General features: G+C 36.5%; 1 protein-coding gene across 5 annotated transcripts in view; it reads right to left on the bottom strand.

Annotated features, from left to right (window-relative positions):
* The window catches only part of Col11a1 (collagen, type XI, alpha 1), a 190,278-nt gene that overhangs the window by 148,149 nt on the left and 17,530 nt on the right, over positions 1–24,599 (bottom strand). For all 5 annotated transcript variants that reach the window (XR_375486.1, XM_006500969.1, XM_006500971.1 and 2 more), the window contains exons 2-4: positions 16,846–17,013; positions 11,031–11,244; positions 6,034–6,196 (exon numbers count right to left, since the gene is read on the bottom strand). Coding sequence is in view for 4 of the 5 variants with exons in the window: in XM_006500969.1 (XP_006501032.1) it covers positions 6,034–6,196; positions 11,031–11,244; positions 16,846–17,013 (545 nt within the window). In the remaining variant the exon portion in view is untranslated. The remainder of the gene's footprint in view (positions 1–6,033; positions 6,197–11,030; positions 11,245–16,845; positions 17,014–24,599) is intronic.

Raw genomic sequence — 24,599 nt, 5'->3', positions numbered from 1 at the left:
GAAAGATAACTCTGTCAGATGTCTAGAAGAGAGAATGCACAAGAAACATCTTAAAATCTGCTAAAATATTCAGAAGTGGCCATCAAAATTCACCCTCGTACATAGAAGGAGAAAAATATGTAGTTCCCAGCCCACCTGAGTCTTCCTATCCACCTAAGAAAACAGAACTGAGGACCACTGAAAACTCAGACACTCCGCAAGCACAGATTCCTCCAGAAGGCTCACCCATACTATGACTAATGATTGCTTTCTCTTCTTAACACTTACCCACAAATCAGTTTAATCAATCAGCCATGATTGCCTTTCAATAGAAAAATTACCCAACACACTATTCAGTAAGAAACACAATTTATAGAAAAGAGATAACATCAAAATTAGAATCAGATATAGCAAAGTCAGAATTAACAGGATTTTTTAATATGTCTGATTACTATGCTTAAAATAAAAAAAAAAGAGTACAGTATGGAAGCACAGATGAATAGTGATTCACAAATATTAAATAGCCACTCAAAAATACATGCTATAGACCAATGAAACTAACAGAAATATGGTGTAACTTTATAAGAATATTAAATGCATAGATACATCAGGGGAACGAATCTCAGTTGAAGCAATGATAATAGAAGCTACCCAGATTAAAAAGTAAATACAAAATAACTTAAAGAAAAGAACAATCTTGAGTATGGTGCAGTGAAATAGAATTTGTATAGTGGCATGTAGTAAATTCAAGGTTGGGGGGTCCACTGCACCATAGAAACCACCAGGTAAACAGAATATTTAAGAACTATAGGAAAGAATGTGTTTAGGTAGTTCTGTTGGTGAGAATTGACGAGTTTAGCTTCTGACATTCCCAGAAAACATAGTCACATGGCAACAACCAGTTTCTCTGGTTCTGACTTTCTTTCCTGCCTCAGGCTGCTGACATCGACTGAATTTTGAATAAAAATCAATTGTGGAATGATCTGACTAAAAAAAAAAAAATCCCTAATTCATGATCCTAACTAATAAGTGTATAATATATAAAGCAGCAGCACTGTAATCTCAAGAATGAATGGACGAGTCACTAGTGCTCCTGGGTACTTAATACACAAACCTCCATCCAAACCAGTCATATGCAGTGAATAGAGACTAGGGAAGACATGAGTCCACTAACCATCACTATTAATCAATTAGATATAATTGGCATTTCCTTAGTATTTCATCCAACTACATACATCAACCTAAAGCAGACAGATATTCTCATTGAACTAAACCATGGTGTGGGCCAAATTCCCTTTTGAAAATTTCAATGAAATGAATTATATAATTTTAATTCTCAGATAATAATAGAATTAATATGAAAATACTAACTAAAAGATAGATGAGAAATTACAAACGGCTCTGAAGCACCAGCTAGGGCAACACAGTTGACAGTATTTTTTCATTAAAGAAATATCTCAGCACAACAAATACAAGAAATAATCTTCAAATTAACAAAAGAATGTTTATAAAACCTGTAGCTCATCTCATTCATACTTCACAGTGACACACTCACAGCTTCCCAACTATGATTAGAACATGACCGTTTTGTAGACGTGGCTAGTCTTGATACAGAGATCTTTCTGGCTCTCCATTTCCAGGGCTTTGGTTTAAATGTGTGCACCACTATACCCTACTCCATACTGTTTCTTTTTAGCAGATTGGTGTGATTATGTTAATTGCCTTTTAATTGTTGAAAGGAATTTGGGAAATATTATACTTAATGATAGTGTATAGTTATTTTTATAAATTATGTAGTTTAATCTACAGCTACATTGTTGATCTTTTTGACATTTCATGAGGAACAACAGTATAAAATTTACTTTTAAGTTTTTCATCTAGTTTGGGTGCTGTAGTGATATAATTTCACATAATGGGGTAAGAAGTATTCCCTTTGTACTCATTCCTCAGAGAAACTTTAGACGCTTGGGAAGTTATCAATTTTCAGTGTTGGGTATGTTTTCTTAACCCTGTTAGTTCTCTGTGTGTGAGATTTGTAGATTGTGTCTCTCAAAGAATCAGCCCATCTCCTCTGATAATTCAATAAAGAAAGGAGATAGAATGCCCAGAGATTTGTATGTTCTACATAACTGATATGATCATCCATGCCTTAATCAAAGAGAACAGAAACAAAATAAAATTCGGAACTCATACAGGATTAATGCACATTGCAAGATATGAACTTTACATAAAAAGTCGATCAATAAACAATAAAAGGAGTATTTTAAAATTTGAACAATTGAAGCAGTCTATAAGAGAAAAATTCCCTAAATGAAAAAGGCATTTATGTTTAGGGAGTGGAAGTCCAGTCAACATTAGTCAGATGTTCTCAGCTCAATCTATAAAGCTAATACAATACTAGGGAGGTGTTCTGTGCATGCTGACAGAGAAGTTCCAACAGAAACAAACAAGTGATACTGCTTCAATACAAAATGTACTATAATGCTTTAGTGATTTATATCTAAACTCATCTAAACAAGAAGAGGTGAATAAATAGAAACACTACCTTCATTCTATAGCATTACTCCACAGGAAAAATATTTCTACTCCTGTACAGCTCCTTAAAGGTTTACCTCAGAAATTATCACGAAGCAAGCATAAAGTTCTTCACTTGTTTAAACCTTAAAGGCTTTAAGGTAATTTAAACATTTCTTATTATTTAACATTTGAGGGGCCTTCCAAAACTACCAAAATGGTATAACTTTTAAACTTGTCATCCGTTGATTTCCCCACAGAAAATCTGAAATGTTTTGCGAGAAGATACAAAAGTGGCTCAGCACTTAAGAGTGTTTACTGTTCTTACAGAGGACTGAGTTCATACCTCAACACCTACGTCTGTCATCTCAGAAAGCTAGCACCAGCCACAAAGGTATCTCATAACTGGACCCTTCTGGCTTTATGATTACTTTCACACACAGGTGTGAGTTATACAATAATAGTAATAATTAACAATAGTAGTAGTAGTAGCAGTAGCAATACCAACAACAATGTAAATCTTTCATAATGTTTTCTGAAAAGTTTTTTGAATGGTTTTGCAAAATGCTATCACAGTTGACTAATAGCTCATGAGACAGACATCCCTCCCCCCAAAAAAAAAGTTTTTCTTAGAAGTAAAAGAGCCTTTGATTTAAAATACTCAAGATAAAATGGATAGTGCTTTGAAAACTTAGGAAACCATGACTCTAAGCTCTGATTTAAGGATAGATTTTTCCTGATAAGTCATCTCATCTTTGAAGCATATGGTCAGGGTAGACAATACGGGCCTATGGATTCCTGTTGGATGGATACTGTGTACTGTGTGTCTACATCCACATATACCAGCCTCCTCTTAATATGGCCTGAGTTCAGCTGCTTTTACACCCAGAGTCAGGTTTTAACTCTCCAAAATGCTTGATACATGAGCAGTAGGCCAGAACAGAACTCTTTTTTTCAGGACAAACCAAATGACCCACTAGAAATTTTCAGTAAGATATAGGACACTGCTAGTTTCACCAAAGAATAAAAATGTACAAAAATATTAACCATGTTATCAAAAGATATGAAATCATAATGCACTTTGGTAAATTAGCAACCCTAAGTATTTACAAATCACAAATTTGCACGTGTAGGCAGGGGCATGATCTGCACCTGCTCCATGATTTTTTTTCAATTATGTGACGACTATCTTGTAAACTTCTTAAGTAAAAATGGGGAACTGAAATGTAGGAAGAGCTTCATAGGAAGCCAAATACTGGGGATAAAAATCAGAATACACCTGCAGAATTACTCTACTGCTATGCCAAAGACACACCATGAAGACTGTAAATACATATGTCCCACTGAGTTTTTATGGAAACCATCCAAGAGAAACAAATCATTTTCAATCCTGTGTGATTTGAATTCTGTTTTTTAAAAAAATCACACTATGATGCAAATATAGGCATATGTGATGTCTATTGTCGCAAAATAGTATTACTGAAGAAGCATGGAGCATTGTATCCATGAAATTATTTACACTAAGTAAATTCCAGTTAAATATGAGTCACAATATTTCTGACAAAGTGACCTGGCAGTGTTCAGGCTAATGAATATCTAATGTTATCACAGCTGCAGCATCTCTGTAATTATTTATCAAATATTAAATTAATACATGTTCTACCATGTATGGTTCATTTTTTAAAAATCCAAAGGACTAGAAATTCTACACAAGTGCCAAAGTATAAACAAAGATGAAAGCAAAAGAATTTTGAGTAACCATTTAGAAAAAAACACCCCAGTGACCACATCTTTAGCTACAGTAGACTAAGCTCACGGTGTAGAAGAGTGGACCTACGAGGTGCTTTTACTTTCTTCATGACCTATTTCCACACAAGAAGAGTCCAGTTTGAAGTCTTATATAGCCAGACAAGAACAAGATTTAGCATATAAGTCTCACAGATGGTGGCTGTGGCTATTTGGATTAGATCAATATGAAATTTCATTTGATTCATTTTAACATCCTAAAGTTGCTCAATGACTTTACTAAGTAACAATAAGAGCCTTTTTCTTTTTGAATAGATAAAAAGGAAAAGTTAGGACAGAAACCTATGGCGCAAAAGCTCCAAGTACATTTACATTTTAAAAGCTAACAGTAAATAAATGCCCTAGTTAAAGTTTCATGGGGCACCAGGAATGCTCAAAATACAAAACAAATTTAAAGAGAAATTTCTCGCAGCTTATTGTCATATTAGCCAGAAATTTCACAATAGACTTTCTTCTAACTACTGTTCATAATATTTAATACATTCTTCAGATTAACACTCATGGTTATTTCATATTTTAAATGTTATGTCATAAAAATCAGTCCTTGGAATCAGGGAGGAGAAAAAGAAAGGAAAGAAGAGAAGAAAGACAGAATTCTATTAATGCTCTTACATGTCACTCACAAAACTAGAAAATCAGATTTGCTTGGATTACAAAAGTAAATTAGTCTATGAAACTGTTCATGAACTTTTAATGTAAGATTCTTCAAAATTAGAAGTTATAAAAGTTTTCTATGATATTCATACATTCAATACGTAAATATATATTCTTGCATACTTAATGTATGACAACATACAAAAAGTTTATTGTCACTATGTATTCCCCCAATTTACCCATCAAATAATTAATCATAATAGCACAAATCAAAATATTTATATAGTTAAGGGTTAAGACTACAGTAATTGAAAAAGTCACAAATAAATATTATTCCACATATATATATACAGATTATATATATAGATTATATATATGTACATATATATATAAATAATCTGTATTTTTAGACATATGTGCACATTAATACATGGGCATGTGCATGACACATAAACAAAATACACATCTTCACATTATATAGCTCTACACTGTTATATCCCCAAAATCAAGTCAGAATTTGTGTCAATAACAATTCTGCACCTCCCTTAATAGAGTTAGAAATCAGTTCTGTTTATACTATAAAAAGACAGAGTACCAAAATATAAGTTACTAAATGCAATGATCAACAGATCAAGAGTTACAGTGATAATTAGCAAATTACAATTGGAAAAGCTTCAGGTATGACTTTCGCTTTATTTTGTAAAGAGAGATTTTAAAACTAAAAGTTCACCTCTCTATTAGATACCTAACTCAACATAATCTCTATTAGAAAACACTTGAACAAAAAAGTTAGGCAGAGGGTGTGACTGGGATATTTCTCTGAATTGTTCTTCTAGAACAGGAAGTCAAGGTCTTTTCTCTAAGCTAGAGTACTAAGCATAAAGTTTAAGACAGAAATCGATCGTCCTTGCTGGGAGAATTGGATGTTTGTGCTCAAGTCAAGCTTCCCAGGCCCTGCAGTCACCATTGTCTAATCATCCTTTGGTCCAACAATAGAAAACATCACTACTCCACTCGCAGAGGAAGAAAGTAGGTCACCCTTTAGAGTTTGAACTTTGTTTTACAGCATAGCGTTTGCTAGAATTCTTAACCCCGTTGATCTAACAACAGTCAGCTTAAATAAACTTGATTTATTTTTACCTGGAAAACATCTGTTTCTAAAATTCTTGTTCCAAATACCATGATTCCATTGGTATCGACTATCGATCTCTCACTTCTATCGAGGGGTTTTGTGATTTTCTTCTTACAATCAACAATCATTGTCACAGTTTTCTTCTCCACACTGATTGCGACCCGGTGCCACCTGTAAAAAATCCGAAGCAATTCTTTCGTAAGCTTCAAAGGCTATGGCTGCCAAATCAACAGACCCATTAGAACACGAGCTTTAAATGTCAACCGGGAGCTGAAACGGTACAAACACAGAGACACGCTTGTGCCTCAGTGGCTTAGCTAGTGACAACTTACTGTTTACCCAGGACAACACCAGGTACTCAAAAGGACACAGTTTCCGAAGATGGGAGGAAGGATTAGGCACCTGTGCTGATAAGGACTGCCCATCCTCTGCTTCACTTTGTGCTGCAGAAACAAAAGCTTAATCTCACTGTTTTCTGATGAGCACATTTGACAGAGATTGCGATGTATGATATGGGTAAGCAATAGTTTCTCTGTGCGTAAACGCTTTCTTCCAAAGTGGAATTCCACGAGAAAAAAACTTCTGCTCCGGTGATCCCCTGAGAGTGGCTATAAAAGGGTCTGTCTCCTTACTGAATGGCTGCTCCATCTGGAGCAGCTGAATGTTCTAATTGTAAAACACAATGTGCTACTCTGTCCCGAGCTCCATTTATTTCAAGTGTTTTCATGTTCTTTTTCCACTTTAATTTCAAGACAGTTATAGATCACCACCGTGGGCAGGATCCAAAACTGAGACACAATATCTTTCCTTCTTTTCCAGGGCTGGCAAGAGGAGGAAAGACTGAAAGAAAGCAGAGTCAGCGCATGTGTAGAGTGGGAGGCTCACTTCACTCTGCAGCTACTGCCCCAGCTAATTCAGGGTGGTGATGACAGGCTTAGAAGGGGGAACGTGGCCAGCCCCTGGAAGCATGCATGCTCTCTCTGCATCCTAGAAAGGGTTTTATTAACAATGTCTGGTGCTAACAGAAACCACTAAGTGAAATCCACTTGGATTTTTTTAAGCCACTGTGGTTTATATTTTCTTCCAAATCAAAGTGCTAGATTAATATTCCAGAAGTGTCTAGGAGTGGATCCATAAAATAAAATACCGAGAAACTTGCATGAGCATTCCCAAATGTCTGTTAATGATACTTGGCATGGTTAGTGATGACGACCAAAGTACATTTCCATACATACTTTATCTTTGGTATTTCCACTAGCACATTCAACTAGGAAAGGCTTATATAAGGAGCCTTGGAGCAACTTCATACACTCGGAGTAAAATTTACACATACTTTATGCCAAGAAGGCTGTGTGCTAACTTAAACCATTCGTTGTCTTGAGGGATGTTCTTCTCATTAACAGAAAATAAAAATAATTTTAATTGCTAAAATCTCATCTGAACACTAAACTTGATTGGATTTTTAAAAATTATTTTAAGTTTTCCTAACAATAAGATGACAAAAATCATAGAATTAGGTATAGCATGCAAAATAACAACAACAATAATAATAGTAGTAGTAGATGAACTGAGGTTTGAATGCTTAATTGCTCCCTTTTTCTCATGAAACAAAAGTTGGTGATTCTTGGCTTAGGAGAAGCTATCATCTCTCTAGTCTATACTACTAACTGGTCTGTGCTTTTGTGCATTTGTGACCATAGCAACCATAAAAACATGAATGAAGTGGCTGGGAAGATAGCTTAGTCAATAAGGTACCTGCTACACAATCAAGATGTGAGTGCAATCCCTAGATCCTTATACACACGTGGACAAGGAAGCATGCACCTCTAATTCCAGTGCTAAGATGGCAGAGAAAGGTGTCTGTCTGGTATTTTATGGCTAGCAAGTCTAACCTAGTCCTCATTATAAAACACCATTTCATTCTGAAAACCTGACTCAAAAAAAAATTGCAGGCAAATGGATAGAACTAGAAAACAACATCCAGAGTGAGGTAGCCTAGACCACCCAAAAGAACATACATGGTATTTACTTATTTATAAGTGCATATTAGCCATAAAGTACTCATGATATGCCCCACATGACTCAAAGAAGTTAAACAAGAAGGATGGCCCAAGCAGGAATGCTTGGATCTCACTTATAAGGGAGACCACACCAGTCATGGGAGGCAGAGGGAGAGAAGGACCAGGGTAGAAGATGGGAAGCAGGCAGAGAGTAATGGGGCAAGGGCAGGATCAGGTGTGAAGAGAGACAGGAGAGAGGTCCAGAGGGCCACAAGAATGAATGGAAACCTGCTGCTCTTGGGGGCTGGGGGGAACCTCTAGGAAAACCCAAACACCTGGTATGAGGAGACTCTCAGGAACCAATGCAGGTGACTTTAGCTGAGATGCATAACAGTGGGAATATGGAACCTGAAGAGGCTACTTCTGTAGTCAGACAGGATCCCCAGTGGAGGGATAAGGACAACAACTCAACCACAAAAATTTCCACCCCAAATTTGTCCCGACTACAAGAAATACAGGGACAAAGATAGAGCAGAGACTGAGGGGATGGCTAAACAGTAACCAGGCCAACTTGAGAACCAATCTCTGACACTGATACTCTGGGATGCTTGCAGACAGAAGCCTAGCATAACTGTCCTGTCAGATGTTCCACCCAGTAGCTGGCTGAAATATATACAGATACCCACTGCAAAACAGTGGACAGAAGTCATGGACCCTTATGGAAGAGTTAGGAGAAAAATTAAAGGCCCTGAAGATGATAGGAATCCCACAGGAAGACCACAGGAAGGCAACTAACCTTGACCTCTGAAAGCTCTCAGAGATTGAGCCACCAACCAAAGAGCATTCAACAGATGGGTAGAATGCCCCCCCTTCAACCCCCACACATATGTAGAAGAGGTGCAGCCCAGTCTCCATGTGGGTTTCCCTACAACTGGAGCAGAAGCTGTCCTCTAAAGCTATAGGCTGACCGTGACATCTGCTCTACAACAGTGTTACCTTACAGGGCCTCAGTGGCAGAGAATGAGCCAAATCCTGTGCCAGCGTGGGCAGGTACTCGGGTGGGGGTGGGGGTCCAGGAAGGTGAGAGGTGATAAGGGAGAGACTTTGTTAGAGAAACGGGAGAAGGGAGTGGTGTTTGGAATGTAAATAAATAAATAAACAAACATACAAACAAGATGGATGGCTACTGAGGACCAATACCCAAGGTTGCCCTAGTTATCTTATGACCTCTACACACACATATGACTTCAAGTACATACTCATACATGCACCATACCACCCACATCAACATGCAGAAAGATCCATCATTTCTCTCTCTCTCTCTCTCCCTCTCTCTCTCTCTCTCTCCACACACACACACACACACACACACACACACACACACACACCTTCCTGAAAGTTTTTTAAAACTTCCAGAAATAAAAATATCCTGTGTTCAAAAACAAGCAGTGAGAACTACATTTTGTATCTTTGTGTTTGAGATGATTATGTTCATAGGATCATAACACAATGTGCTATAGAAGCTTAATTTTCCCCATTACTGAGAGAGTTGTCATCCTACCAAAACAAAATGAATGTGTTTTTTATATCTGTACTGCCTTCAACACCTATAACCAAATGCCACACATCCACTAAAACTGATTTTCGAGTTCTACATTCAATATTAAAACACCGTGCAAATTTAATACACATTTGCTTAGGGTTAATGACTCTCTCAGTAGAAGGAAATGATGGAACCACGATCTATGGTTCAGAATCTCCAGGACTGACAAGAGTATAGTATGAGCTTCATTAAGATGCCATCTCTGTCATATTTAAGTCATTTGAACCTTTCATACTTCAGCTCCCATAATCTATAAGCTTTATTAACTGAGTTAGCATTGTGTTAAGTGCTTAAAACCATACACAGCACATGTCAAGTATATCAGGTCTCCTATAATATGTAATATTAGTACGACTGTCACAGATATTTAAGCCCAGCAGCTGGAGAACTGACTTGACTTGGTGATTAAGAGAACTTGCTGCTCTTGTGAAGAATCCACGATTTGTTCCTAGAATCCTCACTGAGCAACTCACAACTGCCCATTAGTCCAGTTCCAAGGTCCCTGGTGCCTTCTTATGATCTCCATATATATTCAAATGGTATACATAGAGAAGACCAGGCACACACATATACACATAAGTAAAAATAAAATATGTATTCCCTGTCAGGCCATTTCTTTGCTGATAATGGTTAAGTGAGGCCACGCCTCAACCCAGAATTGAACCCCAAGCTGTTTCAAACACTACAATGTGATCTGCCTCCGGGCCTCCTGACAGTTTGTATCCTCTCCATCCTCTTCTCCTGCCTTGCTTTTCAAGATGTCTGAATCAGGATCATTTGCCTTTGTTTCCTTTCCAGCTAAAGCAGTACCAGCTAAAGCAGGATGCATGCAACTCTCAGCACAGTGTGCCTTCTATCCCCCATGCTCATTCCTTGTCGTTGTTCAGTTGGCTGAATTTCAGATTTCGAAGCACTTATTCATTTACTGATTGAGGAATACACACAGGTTGGGTACATGATGAGGTAAGAGAACAACATGTGGAAGTTGTTTCTCTCCTTCCACCATGTCAATCCAAGGGATTGACCCCAGATTCACATGCTTGGCCCAAGTGCCTTTAACTCACTGAACCATGAGAAGCCCTGGCCTCACATTCTGTTCTGAAAGTGGACCTCTCTCTTCTCATTTCTTGAACATTCACCACCATTTAATTTCGTGTTCTCATTACTGCTCTGCCTTTCTGTCTCATCCATACAGGTTTGTTTACTTCTTACACTTTTTTTTTGCCTTTAATTTTCTAAACTCTATAAATGTTGAGGGTGTTGGGGTGGTTTTTTTTTTTTTTTTTTTTTTTTGGTGTCTTCCATCAATAGCCACTAGAAAAGACACTTCACAAAGACTGTTGAAGGATTAATCAAAATAGTTTTCAGCTAGGTTTCCACATTTGATCACTGTGTGACTTACTTGCCATCAGCAATGTTAACTGTTGAGAAGAGAGGATAGTTTTCCGGTGTGGGTTTTCCAGTGTGGTCTTCAAATAGAAAAACGGGCGATCTCCCAACCTCAACACCGAGTTGCTGAATGCCATGTTCATTGTAGAGGGACAAGAGGAAAGCTTGAGTTCCTTTTTTGGGTTTTATTGTAAATAGTATTGAAAAATCTTGTGGAAAAATTCCTCCTGAAAAGACAAAAATAAGTTAGAAATTGTGGATTTCCAAATTGTTCCTAGCTCACTTTATCTGAACCATTGATGGTGCCCTGGTAACTAAATTCAAAACAGGAAACAGTTAACCAAGCTGTGTGCTTATAGAGGGAACTACATGACTGTGACGCTTGCTCTGTATATTAATCCAAGTTAAGCCTGAAAGCTATTTGTTTAAAGCCTAATGATTATGAGAAACTGAGCACATAGTCAGAAGGAATATCATGATAACAGTACAATTTCCAAAATAACAGAGCACTTTTTAAAATGTTTTAAATTATAATTCTAGATTTTTTTTAACTATGTGTACGTGAACAGACAGGAAATTGGAGGCATGTGAATGTGGTACCTAAGGAGGATAGAAGTGTCATATAACCTTATAGATGGAATTACAGGTGTCTGTGAATTGCCCAGTGAAGATGCTGGGTACAGAATTTGGGTCCTCGGGAAGAACAGTGTGAGCTCTCAACCACTGAGGCAATCTGTAAACCCTATTTCATTCTTTAAAGTATGTGTGTCTGTATTGTGGACACATGACAGTAGGTGTCTGTGAAAACCAGCAAAATCACATTATCTGGAACTATATTTTCATGCATTGTGACCCACCTGACATGGGCAGTGGGAGCTAAACTCCAGTCCTCTGCAAGAATGGTAGGGCTCTTAACTGCAGAGGAATCTCTCCAGCGCCTGAAACCATCTTATTTAACCACTCCTATGGATTTCTCATCTTGGTCTACACTGTTCCTGTACATGCTCATTGTGAAAAGGCACTAATAATAAGGTAATACAAAAGTGTTATTGTCTTTTCTTTTAATTTATTATTTTTTAAATTAAGTATTTTCTTCATTTACATTTCCAATGCTATCCCAAAAGTCTCCCAGACCCTCCCTACCCACTCCCCTCCCACCCACTCCCACTTCTTGGCCCTGGCATTCCCCTGTACTGAGGCATATTAAGTTTGCAAGACCAAGGGGCCTCTCTTCGCAATGATGGCCGACTAGGCCATCTTCTGATACATATGAAGCTAGAGACACATTCCTCTAAACGCTTAGGAGATTTTTATCACATAATTCAGTTTCATTATTGAAAACCATGCCACTGAATATCAGAGTTATTAGGTAGGAATGCATATTGTCATGTTTGTTTTCTCTTTCTATGATCTTATCTCAAGTACCTAGAGAGTCATCGGTCCTACAGAGGTGCTTACTAGACATTTGCTAAATGTGTCTTTTCTAATATTTCCTTAAATACAATATACCTCTCTTATATTTGAACCACTTATATTACTATGGAAACATTATATACTAAGTTGCAGGTCTTATTTTTCAAAGTAACAATATATATGGTATATAATCACTAACTATATATGATATTACATATTACATAGACACATATACTATGATAACATTTAAGAAAATTTTAATACTTCAGTTAAAATATTATCTATTAACAAAAAAGATCTTTGTTTTAGATTATATCTGAGCCAATATCAAGAGCTTTCATACTCAATCCATTAGTTCTTAATTCAATTACAAGTTGTAATGTAAAGTGATTTTTAAAAAGACATTATAAATATGACTATCATGGGTACAAATTCCAAAGATGACACAGATATACAGTTCCATTTCTGTTAATTATGAGAAGATGCTTCTTTTTAAAGATATTACATTTAACAGCCATCAAAGCACTATTTATTTTAGCAAAAACACTTTTTAAAATACATTAGAATGACTGCAGCTGGGTCAATGAATATCATTCAAAAGAACTCTATGAATCCACTCAGAATAATAGTGAAAGGAAGATGTTTCCTGGATGAGAAGCCTTTTAAATGTATTCAAAAAGGAACACTGACAGGCAGTATGGGTGCAGTTTTGTTTGTTTGTTTGTTTGTTTGTTTGTTTGTTTGTTTTTATCCTGCACATATATGCACAAATTAGGTGAGCGAGAACTAGTGTGGTATCTCAGTTAATTTGAAGTCTTGGGCTGCTGAAATGACTCAGTAGGTAAAAGACTTGCTGCCAGTCATAATGACCAGAGTTCAATATCCAGGACCCAGATGGTGAAAAAAAAGAGAATCCACTCTTATAAACTGTTCTCTGTCTCACATACAGAGGGGGACAGAACACACATGGAGATATCCAGAAGTACACGCAGAGAAGTATACAAATGAATGTACACTTGCACACAACTAAAAATAAATAAAATGTCATAAAAATATCCTATGTCTTGTGAAATACACAAGATATTCTAGCCATATGTTTTTAGAAAACTATATAATGTCCTTTAGCTAGGCTAATGATGCAGACTGAATTATAGAGCTGCTAAGGAAATTAAATAGCATGCCACTAAAAAGGAGTCAGCATTGACTAACCGGTTTTCATATATTTTTAGTTAGTACTAAACAAACTCTACATTAAAAAGTGTTTGTTTTTCAATTTCTTGGTGCTATCACAAAATCTCTCAAAATCTATTCAACTCTTCATCAATGAATTGTGCTGAAATATCCTCCTCCTTTGATAGTTATAAAGATAGAAGTCAATATACAGGTTTTTGCAGGACACTTATATCAGGTATTCCAAAGCAGTCAATGAGAGTTTAAAACAGGAACTTTACTTAATTCTCTTGTACTTTCAGTTTCAGGTCTCCAGGTAGATCAGTACAGGACATATCTTTCTTTCCTTTCTTTTCTTTTCTTTTCTTTTCTTTTCTTTTCTTTTCTTTTCTTTTCTTTTCTTCTTTTCTTTTCTTTTTTCTTCTTTTTTTTTCTTTTTGGTTTTTCTAGACAGGGTTTCTCTGTGTAGCCCTGGCTGTCCTGGCACTCACTTTGTAGACCAGGCTGGCCTCGAACTCAGAAATCCGCCTGCCTCTGCCTCCCGAGTGCTGAGAATAAAGGCGAGCACCACCACGCCCGGCAGGACATATATTTCAGTTCTGCAACACTATACTAGTCTTTCTTCCTGATAACGATGGCTGTTATCAATGATGCCTGTTGAAACATCCAATCCTCTGGCTGTGTTCATTGGAAAATACAACAGTTTTTAAATAATGCTCACTAATTTGATATTTATAATGGTATGTTATTATTGCTATTTTAAATTACCATGTATGCAACATTTGCAGGAACTTCTTTCTAAGAAGGAATTTATCTGAATTACCTACCCTAGGAGTCTCTTATCTGAAATATCATTGCAAGAACCATTGGCAGAACACAAGAGTGCTAACTGGGGGGAAATGTTCACACAGATAAGTTCTGTTAATTGAAGTGGAAAAAGATTCCACAGGCATACATTATATTTATTCTCTATGAAGAAAAGATCAAATACCAAATTAATTAAATTAACAATTATGACCTTGAGATAATGAGCCAATTATAAAATATTATAAACTGTTTCTTATTTGCTATTTCCAAAACAGTTCCACTAGTTCACATCTTTGTTTTCTTTTCTATGCAAAACATTTTCTTATTAAATATAGAAGCTATACATGTAAAAAGGTAACATTATTCTTCCTTAAGTTTTTTAAATTAAATTTCTAAGGATTTAATATGGTGAAGACATTCAACTTTTAACTTTTCAGTATAAAAATATTATGCATTATAATATTTTGTGTCAATATATTTCTTTTCTTCTGCAAAAATTAATGTAAATCAGAAAATATAGGAAACTGTAATGAGTCCCAAGATAAACATATTTTGAAAATACTTTAGAACAAGGTGTGGTGGTTTCTTAGGGGGCTGTGACAGAATGGTCATTAGTTTGAGAACCAGCCTGAACTGCAGAGGGAGACCCCCATAGCAAGAAGAAAGAAAGGGGGAAGTTAGAGACAGACAGATAGACTGAGGAAGAGATAGAGGGAGGGAGATATAGAAAGAAAGAGAGAAGGAAAGAAAAATAAATAAAACAAAGAAGTCAAGAAAGAAAGAAAGAAAGAAAGAAAGAAAGAAAGAAAGAAAGAGAGAGAGGAAGAGAGAGAGAAAGAAGGAAAGAAAGAAAGAAGGGAGAAAGGAAGGAAAGAAGAAAGAAAGAAAGAAAGAAAGAAAGAAAGAAAGAAAGAAAGAAAGAAAGAAGGAAGGAAGGAAGGAAGGAAGGAAGGAAGGAAGGAAGGAAGGAAGGAAGGAAGGAAGGAAGGAAGGAAAACAGACAGACAGAGAGCAAAGAAGGTAAGGAGCTAATGTCCCCAAAAAATAATATTTTGCTTTTCATATTGAATTCCTTTATCATGTTTTCTGACTTTTCAAAACTGATGCATAGAGTCAGAAGTGAGCTCTTCAGACAGTGAAAGAACAATGTGGAACATTGAAATGTTAACTTTTGTTGAAGATCATAAAACATAAAAATGAAGTCTGATCATATATGAAATATTGATATTGTATGACATTGTATCTCATAATTAATTATAATTAGTTAAGTTAAATGACATCTGTAAAGCTCAGCATACCTCTCTGTTAAATAGGAACAAAGCACAAGTTAAAGGCTAAATAACTGGCATGTATATGTGATGGGCTGCCTACGTAGACATTGTGATATCAGGAATTCTCATTTCTGCAATCAATGATCTTTTTCTACATTATTATTATTTCAAAAGATTTTTATACTATTGGATCAAATTGTCTCTCATAGAAAAAAATGTTCCCAGAAATTCATCAATATCATATGAAAAATTTCCAGGTAAAGTCTTACAAAATCTCTAATACCAGAATTCTGAGCATGTGTTAAAATGGCTAGCTGTATGTCTCAGTTATCATTTTACTGCTATGAAGAAACACTTACAACAAAAAGCAGTTAGTTGTTTATAGTTTCAGACACTTAGTCCGTGATCGTTATGCCTGGTAGCATGGGGTCAGACAGATACGGCACTGGAACAGTATTTAAACTTCACATCTGATCCGTAAGGTGGAAGTAGAAAGAGTGAAACTAGTTCTGGTGTGGGCTTTTGAAGCCTCAAAGCCTTCTCCCAGTAGCACACCTACAAGGCCACACCTACTCCAACAAGGCCATACTTCCTTAAGCCACCCAAAACAGTTACACTAACTGGGAAACAACCATTCAAATATTTAGAGGGGATATTAATATGCAAATTACCATACTGTATTAAACTTCACGTAAGAATAATGTGTAAAACATTCAAAACGAACCTTTACTAAAAAAAAAAAAAAAAATGTTTCTTTGAAAGTAAATAGAGTGATGTTAGGACAATATCCACTGAGTTTTTCCTAAACTACAAGACTGTAAAATTATCAATCATTAGTTGTTTGAAGTTCCCTCCAATCTTAACCCCATGAATATGGGATAGTCATAAAATACTGACTTCCCATATTCTATTGAAGAAATAATGAATTGTTTAATTTCTAACCATAAGCCTATTTCTGTTACCAGATTAAATCAGTGTAGCAGTTGGATATTTTCATCATGTCATTGGTGATTGCAACTTCTTTGTTTTTTGTTTATGAAAATTTATACTTCATACTGTAACTTGATATTATGTAGCACAATAGAAACACTATTAAGCAAATAAAGAATAAAAGTTTTATTAATAACAGCAGTAATAGCAATAGGAGCAAAGATAAAATTAACCTACCTGGAAATAGCTGCTTTGTTGGGGCGCTGATTTGTGCTTCCTCCGTAACTCTATAAGCAACATCTGGATCTTTAGAATTCTTTCTGTTTGTGCAAAATCCTGTTGTTTTAGATATTCCCACTGGAGAATTGTGAAAATCTAATGCTTTTAGTATATCAACTGGAGCAGCTGAAAAATAAGCAAAAGCAAATTTAGATAATTGAATAGTTTAAAATATTTTTTAGTTTCAATATTTTAATTATTAAATATTGTTGACAATTCTATACCTATAGGAACACATTCTGATTAACATATTCCCAGACCTTCTCTTATCATATTAAGCTTATTCCTCCCTTTCTCAGATTTTCTGACCTGTTTCATTTGACCAGGGCCAATTGTATGACTACTGGGTTGAACTATATCCATGGTAGCTAATTGAGTCACTGGTGAGTACACAATTGCAGGCAACATTGTTTCTTCTTATCCTGAATCTATCAGTATCTAACATTCCCTAATACGCATTTTAAATCTGTAGTACTATGAAGTTCCTTACTCTAAGAGATTTCATTACTATTACATATCATCTCAAAACAACAAAGTAATACATAACTCCAAAATCCCAAAAGCTACATGTCCAAAGAATTCAAGGTGTGTTCACTCTGGCATTATTCATTGTAGCAAAATTCTTAAACAAAGTAAGAATTAAATAAAAGAACAGCATGTGATACATATCATAAGAATTTTATTCAGTCATTAAAAATAGTGAAGTTCCGATCCATGACATTATCTAACTACTTCTGTGAGGTGCTGAATACAATGACCACATTTTAAAGACTCAATACATGGAATAAACCACAAAGACAGGATATATAAGATTGCTTTAGACTTTAAAAATATCTGGCCCAAGACAATGCATTCATGTCACTGAGTCAATACATTGAACCAAGTGGAGTAGTACTTATTACAAATGAATGTTAGAGCCCATCATGGCAATATATTTATGATGCATTGACTTCTGTATGTCTTTGAATGAATGAAATGTTCCAATTAGTCTATTTGTTGGCCAATGTGTTATTCATCATGGCTTAGAAACAGACCTTAAAATACATAGAATCTAACAAAGCCAGTGCTAAAATTTTTTGCTAACTATGTAAGAAGTCATGTCTACTTTTAGGAATATACCACAGTGCACCTTTTAGTATATTTTTTATGCAAGGACTTGATGAGAAGGAAACTGGGATTGATTCTAGAAACAAGAAGCCAGCATCATAATATCACATCTCAAGGGACAGAATCACCATGTTCTTTTCCTAGCTCTTTGAGAAGTATAAGTCCAATAAATATTTACTTATAATGGCAATCAATTTCTCACAGGATGTATGAATGAGCAACTGAATGGAAATTGTGGAAAATATGCACATGATTCGTACCTTAGTTTACTAACTCAAGGAAAACTGAATTCTACATCTGCAGATATACATAGGTAGAGTTTTTCCAACCATGCTTTTTATATAATGTCCTCTAATAAAAAATACACTTTCCTCCAATAGCAAACTCTTGTGATCACCTATGGAATGTGGGTGATCAATGAAAATTTACAGACTATTCAATATAACATGTAGTGTTTATAATTGTTGAAATAGTGTTTGTGGAGCAAAGAAATGCTGAAGGGATCAAATATAGTAACCTTTCTGTTCAGTTTTTGAATATTTTAAAACTTGGTTTTCACTAATCCTGATTCAAAAGACTATTTTTAGACAATTCTTGCTATCATACTTTGTCATGTCATAAAACTAAGAAAATAATACACTAAAAGCCATTTACTAAGATCCTAATATGTGGCTTGTCACCAGTCTCCATTATTTAAAGGCGCAAACCTTCATAAATAACATGTTCTTTTCTTGCTATGCAGAGGAAAGAACTGAGCATCAAAGAATAAGCTAAGGGTACTCTCAGAGTCTGTGTAAATACTAAGCCTGTTTTTGTGCCCCCACTGTTGCTGCAATAACCCACAGATGAAAACCACAAAAGGAAACTTAAAACGTACTGAAAATAGTCTGAAATTATCTTAAGCCAGTTAATTGATTCCTGATGCTGATATTTATTTTAAATTAAGCTCAATTCACATTTCAGGATATAAATTACTCTGAGGAAAAATGTGACAGAAACCACAACATATTATCTACTTATTTTATTTCAACTTCTTGCTCTAAGCTGAACAAGACTCCAGCGTAGACATGATCGGGGCCTAAGAGGCTGCAATTCAATGATAAAAAGATAAAAAACAGGCTATGTTCAAAACTAGCATCCATCACCAATGCACAGGGTGGAGCAGAGCTTCCCTTTCATACCAGTGACTTCTCATGCAAGGCCTCTACAAGGACACAAACAGTTATCCCTTTCAAATCTGAAATGAATATGATCAGAGCATCCTTCTTTTGCTAGATTCAACGTAGAGACTCTACCCTTAAAGTCTGACAAATTTCTTTGATGGGACAGTGTGTGATATCAGCACTCAGTCCCTAATTCACAGCTGTTGGTTTTTGTTGTTGTTGTTGTTTCAAGTTTCAATTTAAATTAATTTTCTACAAAGGAATTTCAGTTTTAGAAAAAAGTAAAACTCAGCTAACAAATTCTGTTTTCTCTGTCTTCTTTCTACAGAACCAAATGATTAATCATTTTGAAATTCTGCCTGTTGCTTCATGCTGCCATCCCCATAACCACCGTATTAAGCGCTCATAATATGGTTTCTGTTACTTTCCACATATATGTACAAATATTGCAAAAGAAAAATCTTCTGGCTTTCTTAGTTCAAATTGTTTAAAAATTAAAAGCAATGATTTAATGTGTCTGATTAAAGTAAATCAGGAAAAATTAAATTTCTAATTTTCAAATCTACTCGGGTATGCTTTGGTATTTGAGTTCTATTTCCATGACCACTGTGAAACATTTTCAGGCATATCGAACTCAGTATAGAATTGTACTCAGTAGTTTTTCCTGTCTTCTACTATATACTTTGGGCTTATCAAACAGGAAAACAGGACACAGGAGATTAGTTCTTACTGCAGAAGCCCTTTAAGAGCTTTCATGACTTTCCCCCTCCATCTACATTCCACTGCTTGAGCTGCCTGAATTCCATGGTTCAAGCAACTCTGATGCTTAAATTCCTTCAGTGAACCCCACTGACTTCCAGATGGCATCCACATTCCACATTCCTTGCATAGACCTTCTTGATGCCCAATTTTCCTCCTAGTTTCAATCCCCCACCCCATCCCAGAGCATGTCTATTCTAATATTCACTGTCCCAGAAACACTACCACAGTCAGTGCTATAGAAATACTAGTTGGGACTTAAAAGGAATACATCAAACATTTTTGTCTACTTCAGGAATATATATATAATTTGGATATATATATATATATATATATATATATATATATATATATATATATATATATCTCCAAATTAACACCTTGCCTGAGTAGGAAGTAGGATATACCCAAGATGGTATTTTTAAAAAGTATTATCTCTGTCTTGAACCATTGACTGGTGTGCTTATACTGGCATTGCACCATTCACACATTTCAAGTTACTTGTATATCCTTAGATTTGTATTTCCGAAGTAGAAGAAAATAGATACATACACAGAAATGTACACCACACTCACATACTCACACACATACATGAGATTGTACACAACTAGTAAAGAAATACAAAGACACACACACACACACACACACACACACACACACACACAAAACCAAATGAGCAAAATACAAGTGGCAATGCAAGGAAGTAACTGTTTCTGAGTGCCATATACTTTCTCATCAAAAAACAAGGATTCTGAAGATTTGTTTTGTTTTGTTTTGTTTTTTGTTTTTTCAAGACAGGGTTTCTCTGTGTAGCCCTGACTGTCCTAGAACTCACTTTGTAGATGAGGTTGGCCTTGAACTCAGAAATCCGCCTGACTCTGCCTCCTGAGTGCTGGGATTAAAGGCATGCACCACCACGCCCGGGATTCTGAAGATCTTAATGGTCTTTCTGTGTGTTCCAGTAGCCTCTTAGATCTATCCATACCACGTCAGAAGTTTGATTCTAGGTTTCTGATCCTCTTTCTGTTGAATCTTTCTGCAGAATCCAAATAGATCACCTAACATCCCTCTATATTTTGATACTTGTGTTCTCCTGGTATTTTTTTTTCCCCAAGCATCTCCATATGGTGTGAAATCCTGTGTAATACAGGGCTGAAAATTCTGACTGCTTCTGAGTTCCACTGCTATCATTTAGTGTCTGTGTGTTGTGAACTTGGGGAAATACATCAACCTGCCTGGGCCATAATTTCAAAACCAGTAAAATGGCACTAATAAAACTCTTGACCTCAAAGACCTTTTGCCAGCTGAATTGTTACCACACCTTAGAGGGCAAGCCTTGGAACACTGTTCTAATGAAAAGTAGTACCCCAGAGCTCTTGACTCTAGCTGCATATGTATCAAAAGATGGCCTAGTCGGCCATCACTGGAATGAGAGGCGCATTGGACACACAAACTTTATATGCCCCAGTACAGGGGAACGCCAGGGCCAAAAAGTGGGAGTGGGTGGGTAAGGGAGTGGGGGGGGGGTGTATTGCGGACTTTTTGGATAGCATTGGAAATGTAAATGAGGAAAATACCTAATAAAAATTTTTTTAAAAATCAAAAAAAAAAAAAAGAAAGAAAAGTAGTATTTACATTTTAAACAGTAGAAGAATGAGGACTGTATGCAACATAAACTTAGTATCCACCTGTGAAGACTGGGAACAATTACATACATTTATTGGTTACCTATGATTAATTTTCTTTCCCACCCCCTGCCCTGCTTCCCAACCCATCCACTCCTGCATCCTGGCCCTGGCATTCCTGAATACTGGGACATATAATCTTCCCAAGAACAAGGGCCTCTCCTCCCATTGATGCCCAACTAGGCCATCCTCTGTTATATATGCAGCTAGAGACATAACCTCTGCGGGGGGGGGGGCGCTGGGGGAGGTACTGATTAGTTCATATTGTTGTTCCTTTAATAGAGTTGCAGACCCCTTTAGCTCCTTGGGTACTTTCTCTAGCTCCTCCATTGGGGGCCCTGTGATCCATCCAATAGCTGACTGTGAGCATCCACTTCTGTGTTTGCCAGGCACTGGCATAGCCTCACAAGAGATAGCTATGATTCATTTTCACACACTAAAGACAGTTCTCCAAGGTTTCAACAAAGTCTATATAGATCATAAAAATGAACGTAAGTGTAGCCTTTTGCTTTGCTTTCTTTGGGTTTTGTTTATTTGTTTGTCTCTGGGTTTTGTTGTTTTGTTTGTTTTGGGGGCGTCGGCTTGGGATTTTATTTTGGGCCTCACATGTTCCAAGCACTCTTCATCTGACCTACAATGACCTAGAAGCCTATTGCTCCCTCTTTACATTTTGTGTTCTGGACAAAACTTTACGAGTTTGAGCAGTCTGGCTTTGAAATGATTTTGTTGCCCAGAATGGCATTCAATTTACACTCCTGCTTCTGCCTACTGTTTACCTAGGATTACAGGCATATACCATCAGGGCAAGCTAAAATACCTTTTACGTAGACTTTACACACACACACACACACACACACACACACACACACACACACACACACACAGACTTTTTTCCCAGATGAATCTAACATAGAGCAGTGATGAAATCAGGTAAATTAAGACCTAGTAAACAGCTTTATTAGAATTGACACCACAGAATCCTTCAGGAAATTTTTCTTCTTTCATGTAGGTCATGTGTCCCTCTTGCCATGCTGCCTGCTCCCCTAGGTAACACACTTCACTGTATTTGTATAATTATCTCATTGTGACTCTGTATTATATGTCACATTATCATTGGCATACCACTAAATCTTTTCTCTTTCTTTTCCCTCCTCACTTCCCCCCATACCCCCAAAAAGTAAAATTTAATAAATAAAAATTTAGTTTTTAAAAACAATTATTCTAATGAGTATAACACATAGTATTGAACCACATGAGACAATGACCATATATTTTAATTTACTGACTACCAATACACTGACAGTTTTCAAAATTCATGTGAGTCATTAACAAAAGTTGTCTGCCAACTGTCATGTAATTATGAACTCAATTTCTGTAAGTGACACTGTCAAAGTTCTAAGTGAAGCTCAGGAGCTATTATCTTTTTGTGCACACATACATGTATGTTAATGTACACACCTGTGTTTATGGCTGTTTCTGTGTGTGTGTGTGGGGGGGGTGTGAGACACTCTGTTTGCAGACAAGATCTTCCACTAAACACCAAGCTCACTAATTTAGAGCTAGGCTGGCTAAGAGCTGAACTCCTAGAACCCACCTGTCTCTGCACACCCTGATCCAATAAAGGAGTTGAAGATACACTCCACCATACCCAGGTTGTACATGGCTGCTGGGGATCTGAGCACTTCATGCTTGAATAGCAAGTTCTCTCTTCACCAAGTCTACAATCGCAACAATTAAATGTCTTTGTGTAAGCCCCTTAAACCATTCCTGTGTCACTTGTCCAACCTATACTCATTCTTGATAATTTATCATGATAATGATTCTTAATCCCAGAGAAAAGAAGCTAAAATATATAAATATTCTCAAAAAAGAACTACAAACGATTGATCTCTGAAAATTCCAATGTTTGTGAACATTTCTAACAAATCCATTACATACAATCTATGTTTTCCTAAGCCACAAGCAAGCTGGTTCCTGTTATCTTCTTTTATTGATGGCATTAGGAAGTCCTTTTGCAGCTCAACAGAATAATAAATGATTTAGTATTTCTAATTATTTACAACAAACCACCATAAAAATTATGCCCTTGGTTTTCTCCTAGAATTTGAAGGTAGAACTATACTGGAGAAGACACCACACACTTTGGACACAGGACATGGAGGAATTAACCTGCAACTGACCATAAGACTTAGCTCTCATAGTAGTCAATGGTGATACACAAGCTACCAAGGTTAAAAAGCAATCAACAGTCCTGCCCAGCTGTAAATTCTTTTTTTTTTTTTTTTGAAATTTTTTATTTTATTCTATTTTATTTTATTTTTTATTTTCCTCGTTTACATTTTCAATGCTATCCCAAAGGTCCCCCATACCCACCCCCCCCCCAATCCCCTACCCACCCACTCCCCCTCTTTGGCCCTGGCGTTCCCCTGTACTGGGGCATATAAAGTTTGCAAGTCCAATGGGCCTCTCTTTGCAGTGATGGCCAACTAGGCCATATTTTGATACATATGCAGCTAAAAACAAGAGCTCCCGGGTACTGGTTAGTTCATATTGTTGTTCCATCTATAGGGTTGCAGTTCCCTTTAGCTCCTTGGGTAATTTCTCTAGCTCCTCCATTGGGGGCCGTGTGACCCATCCAATAGCTGACTGTGATCATCCACTTCTGTGTTTGTTAGGCCCCGGCATAGTCTCACAAGAGAGAGCTATATCTGGGTCCTTTCAGCAAAATCTTGCTAGTGTATGCAATGGTGTCAGCATTTGGAAGCTGATTATGGGATGGATCCCTGCATATGGCAATCACTAGATGGTCCATCCTTTCATCACAGCTCCAAATTTTGTCTCTGTAACTCCTTCTATGGGTGTTTTGTTCCCATTTCTTAGAAAGGGTAAAGTGTCCACACTTTGGTCTTCGTTCTTCTTGAATTTCATGCGTTTGGTAAGTTGTATCTTATATCTTGGGTATCCTAAGTTTCTGGGCTAATATCCACTTATCAGTGAG

The sequence above is a fragment of the Mus musculus genome, chromosome 3, assembly GCF_000001635.26.
Source record: "Mus musculus strain C57BL/6J chromosome 3, GRCm38.p6 C57BL/6J".
NCBI classification, from domain to species: domain Eukaryota; kingdom Metazoa; phylum Chordata; class Mammalia; order Rodentia; family Muridae; genus Mus; species Mus musculus.
The sequence above is the reverse complement of the archived record's forward strand: the minus strand, read 5'-3'. Positions and strand labels throughout refer to the sequence as shown.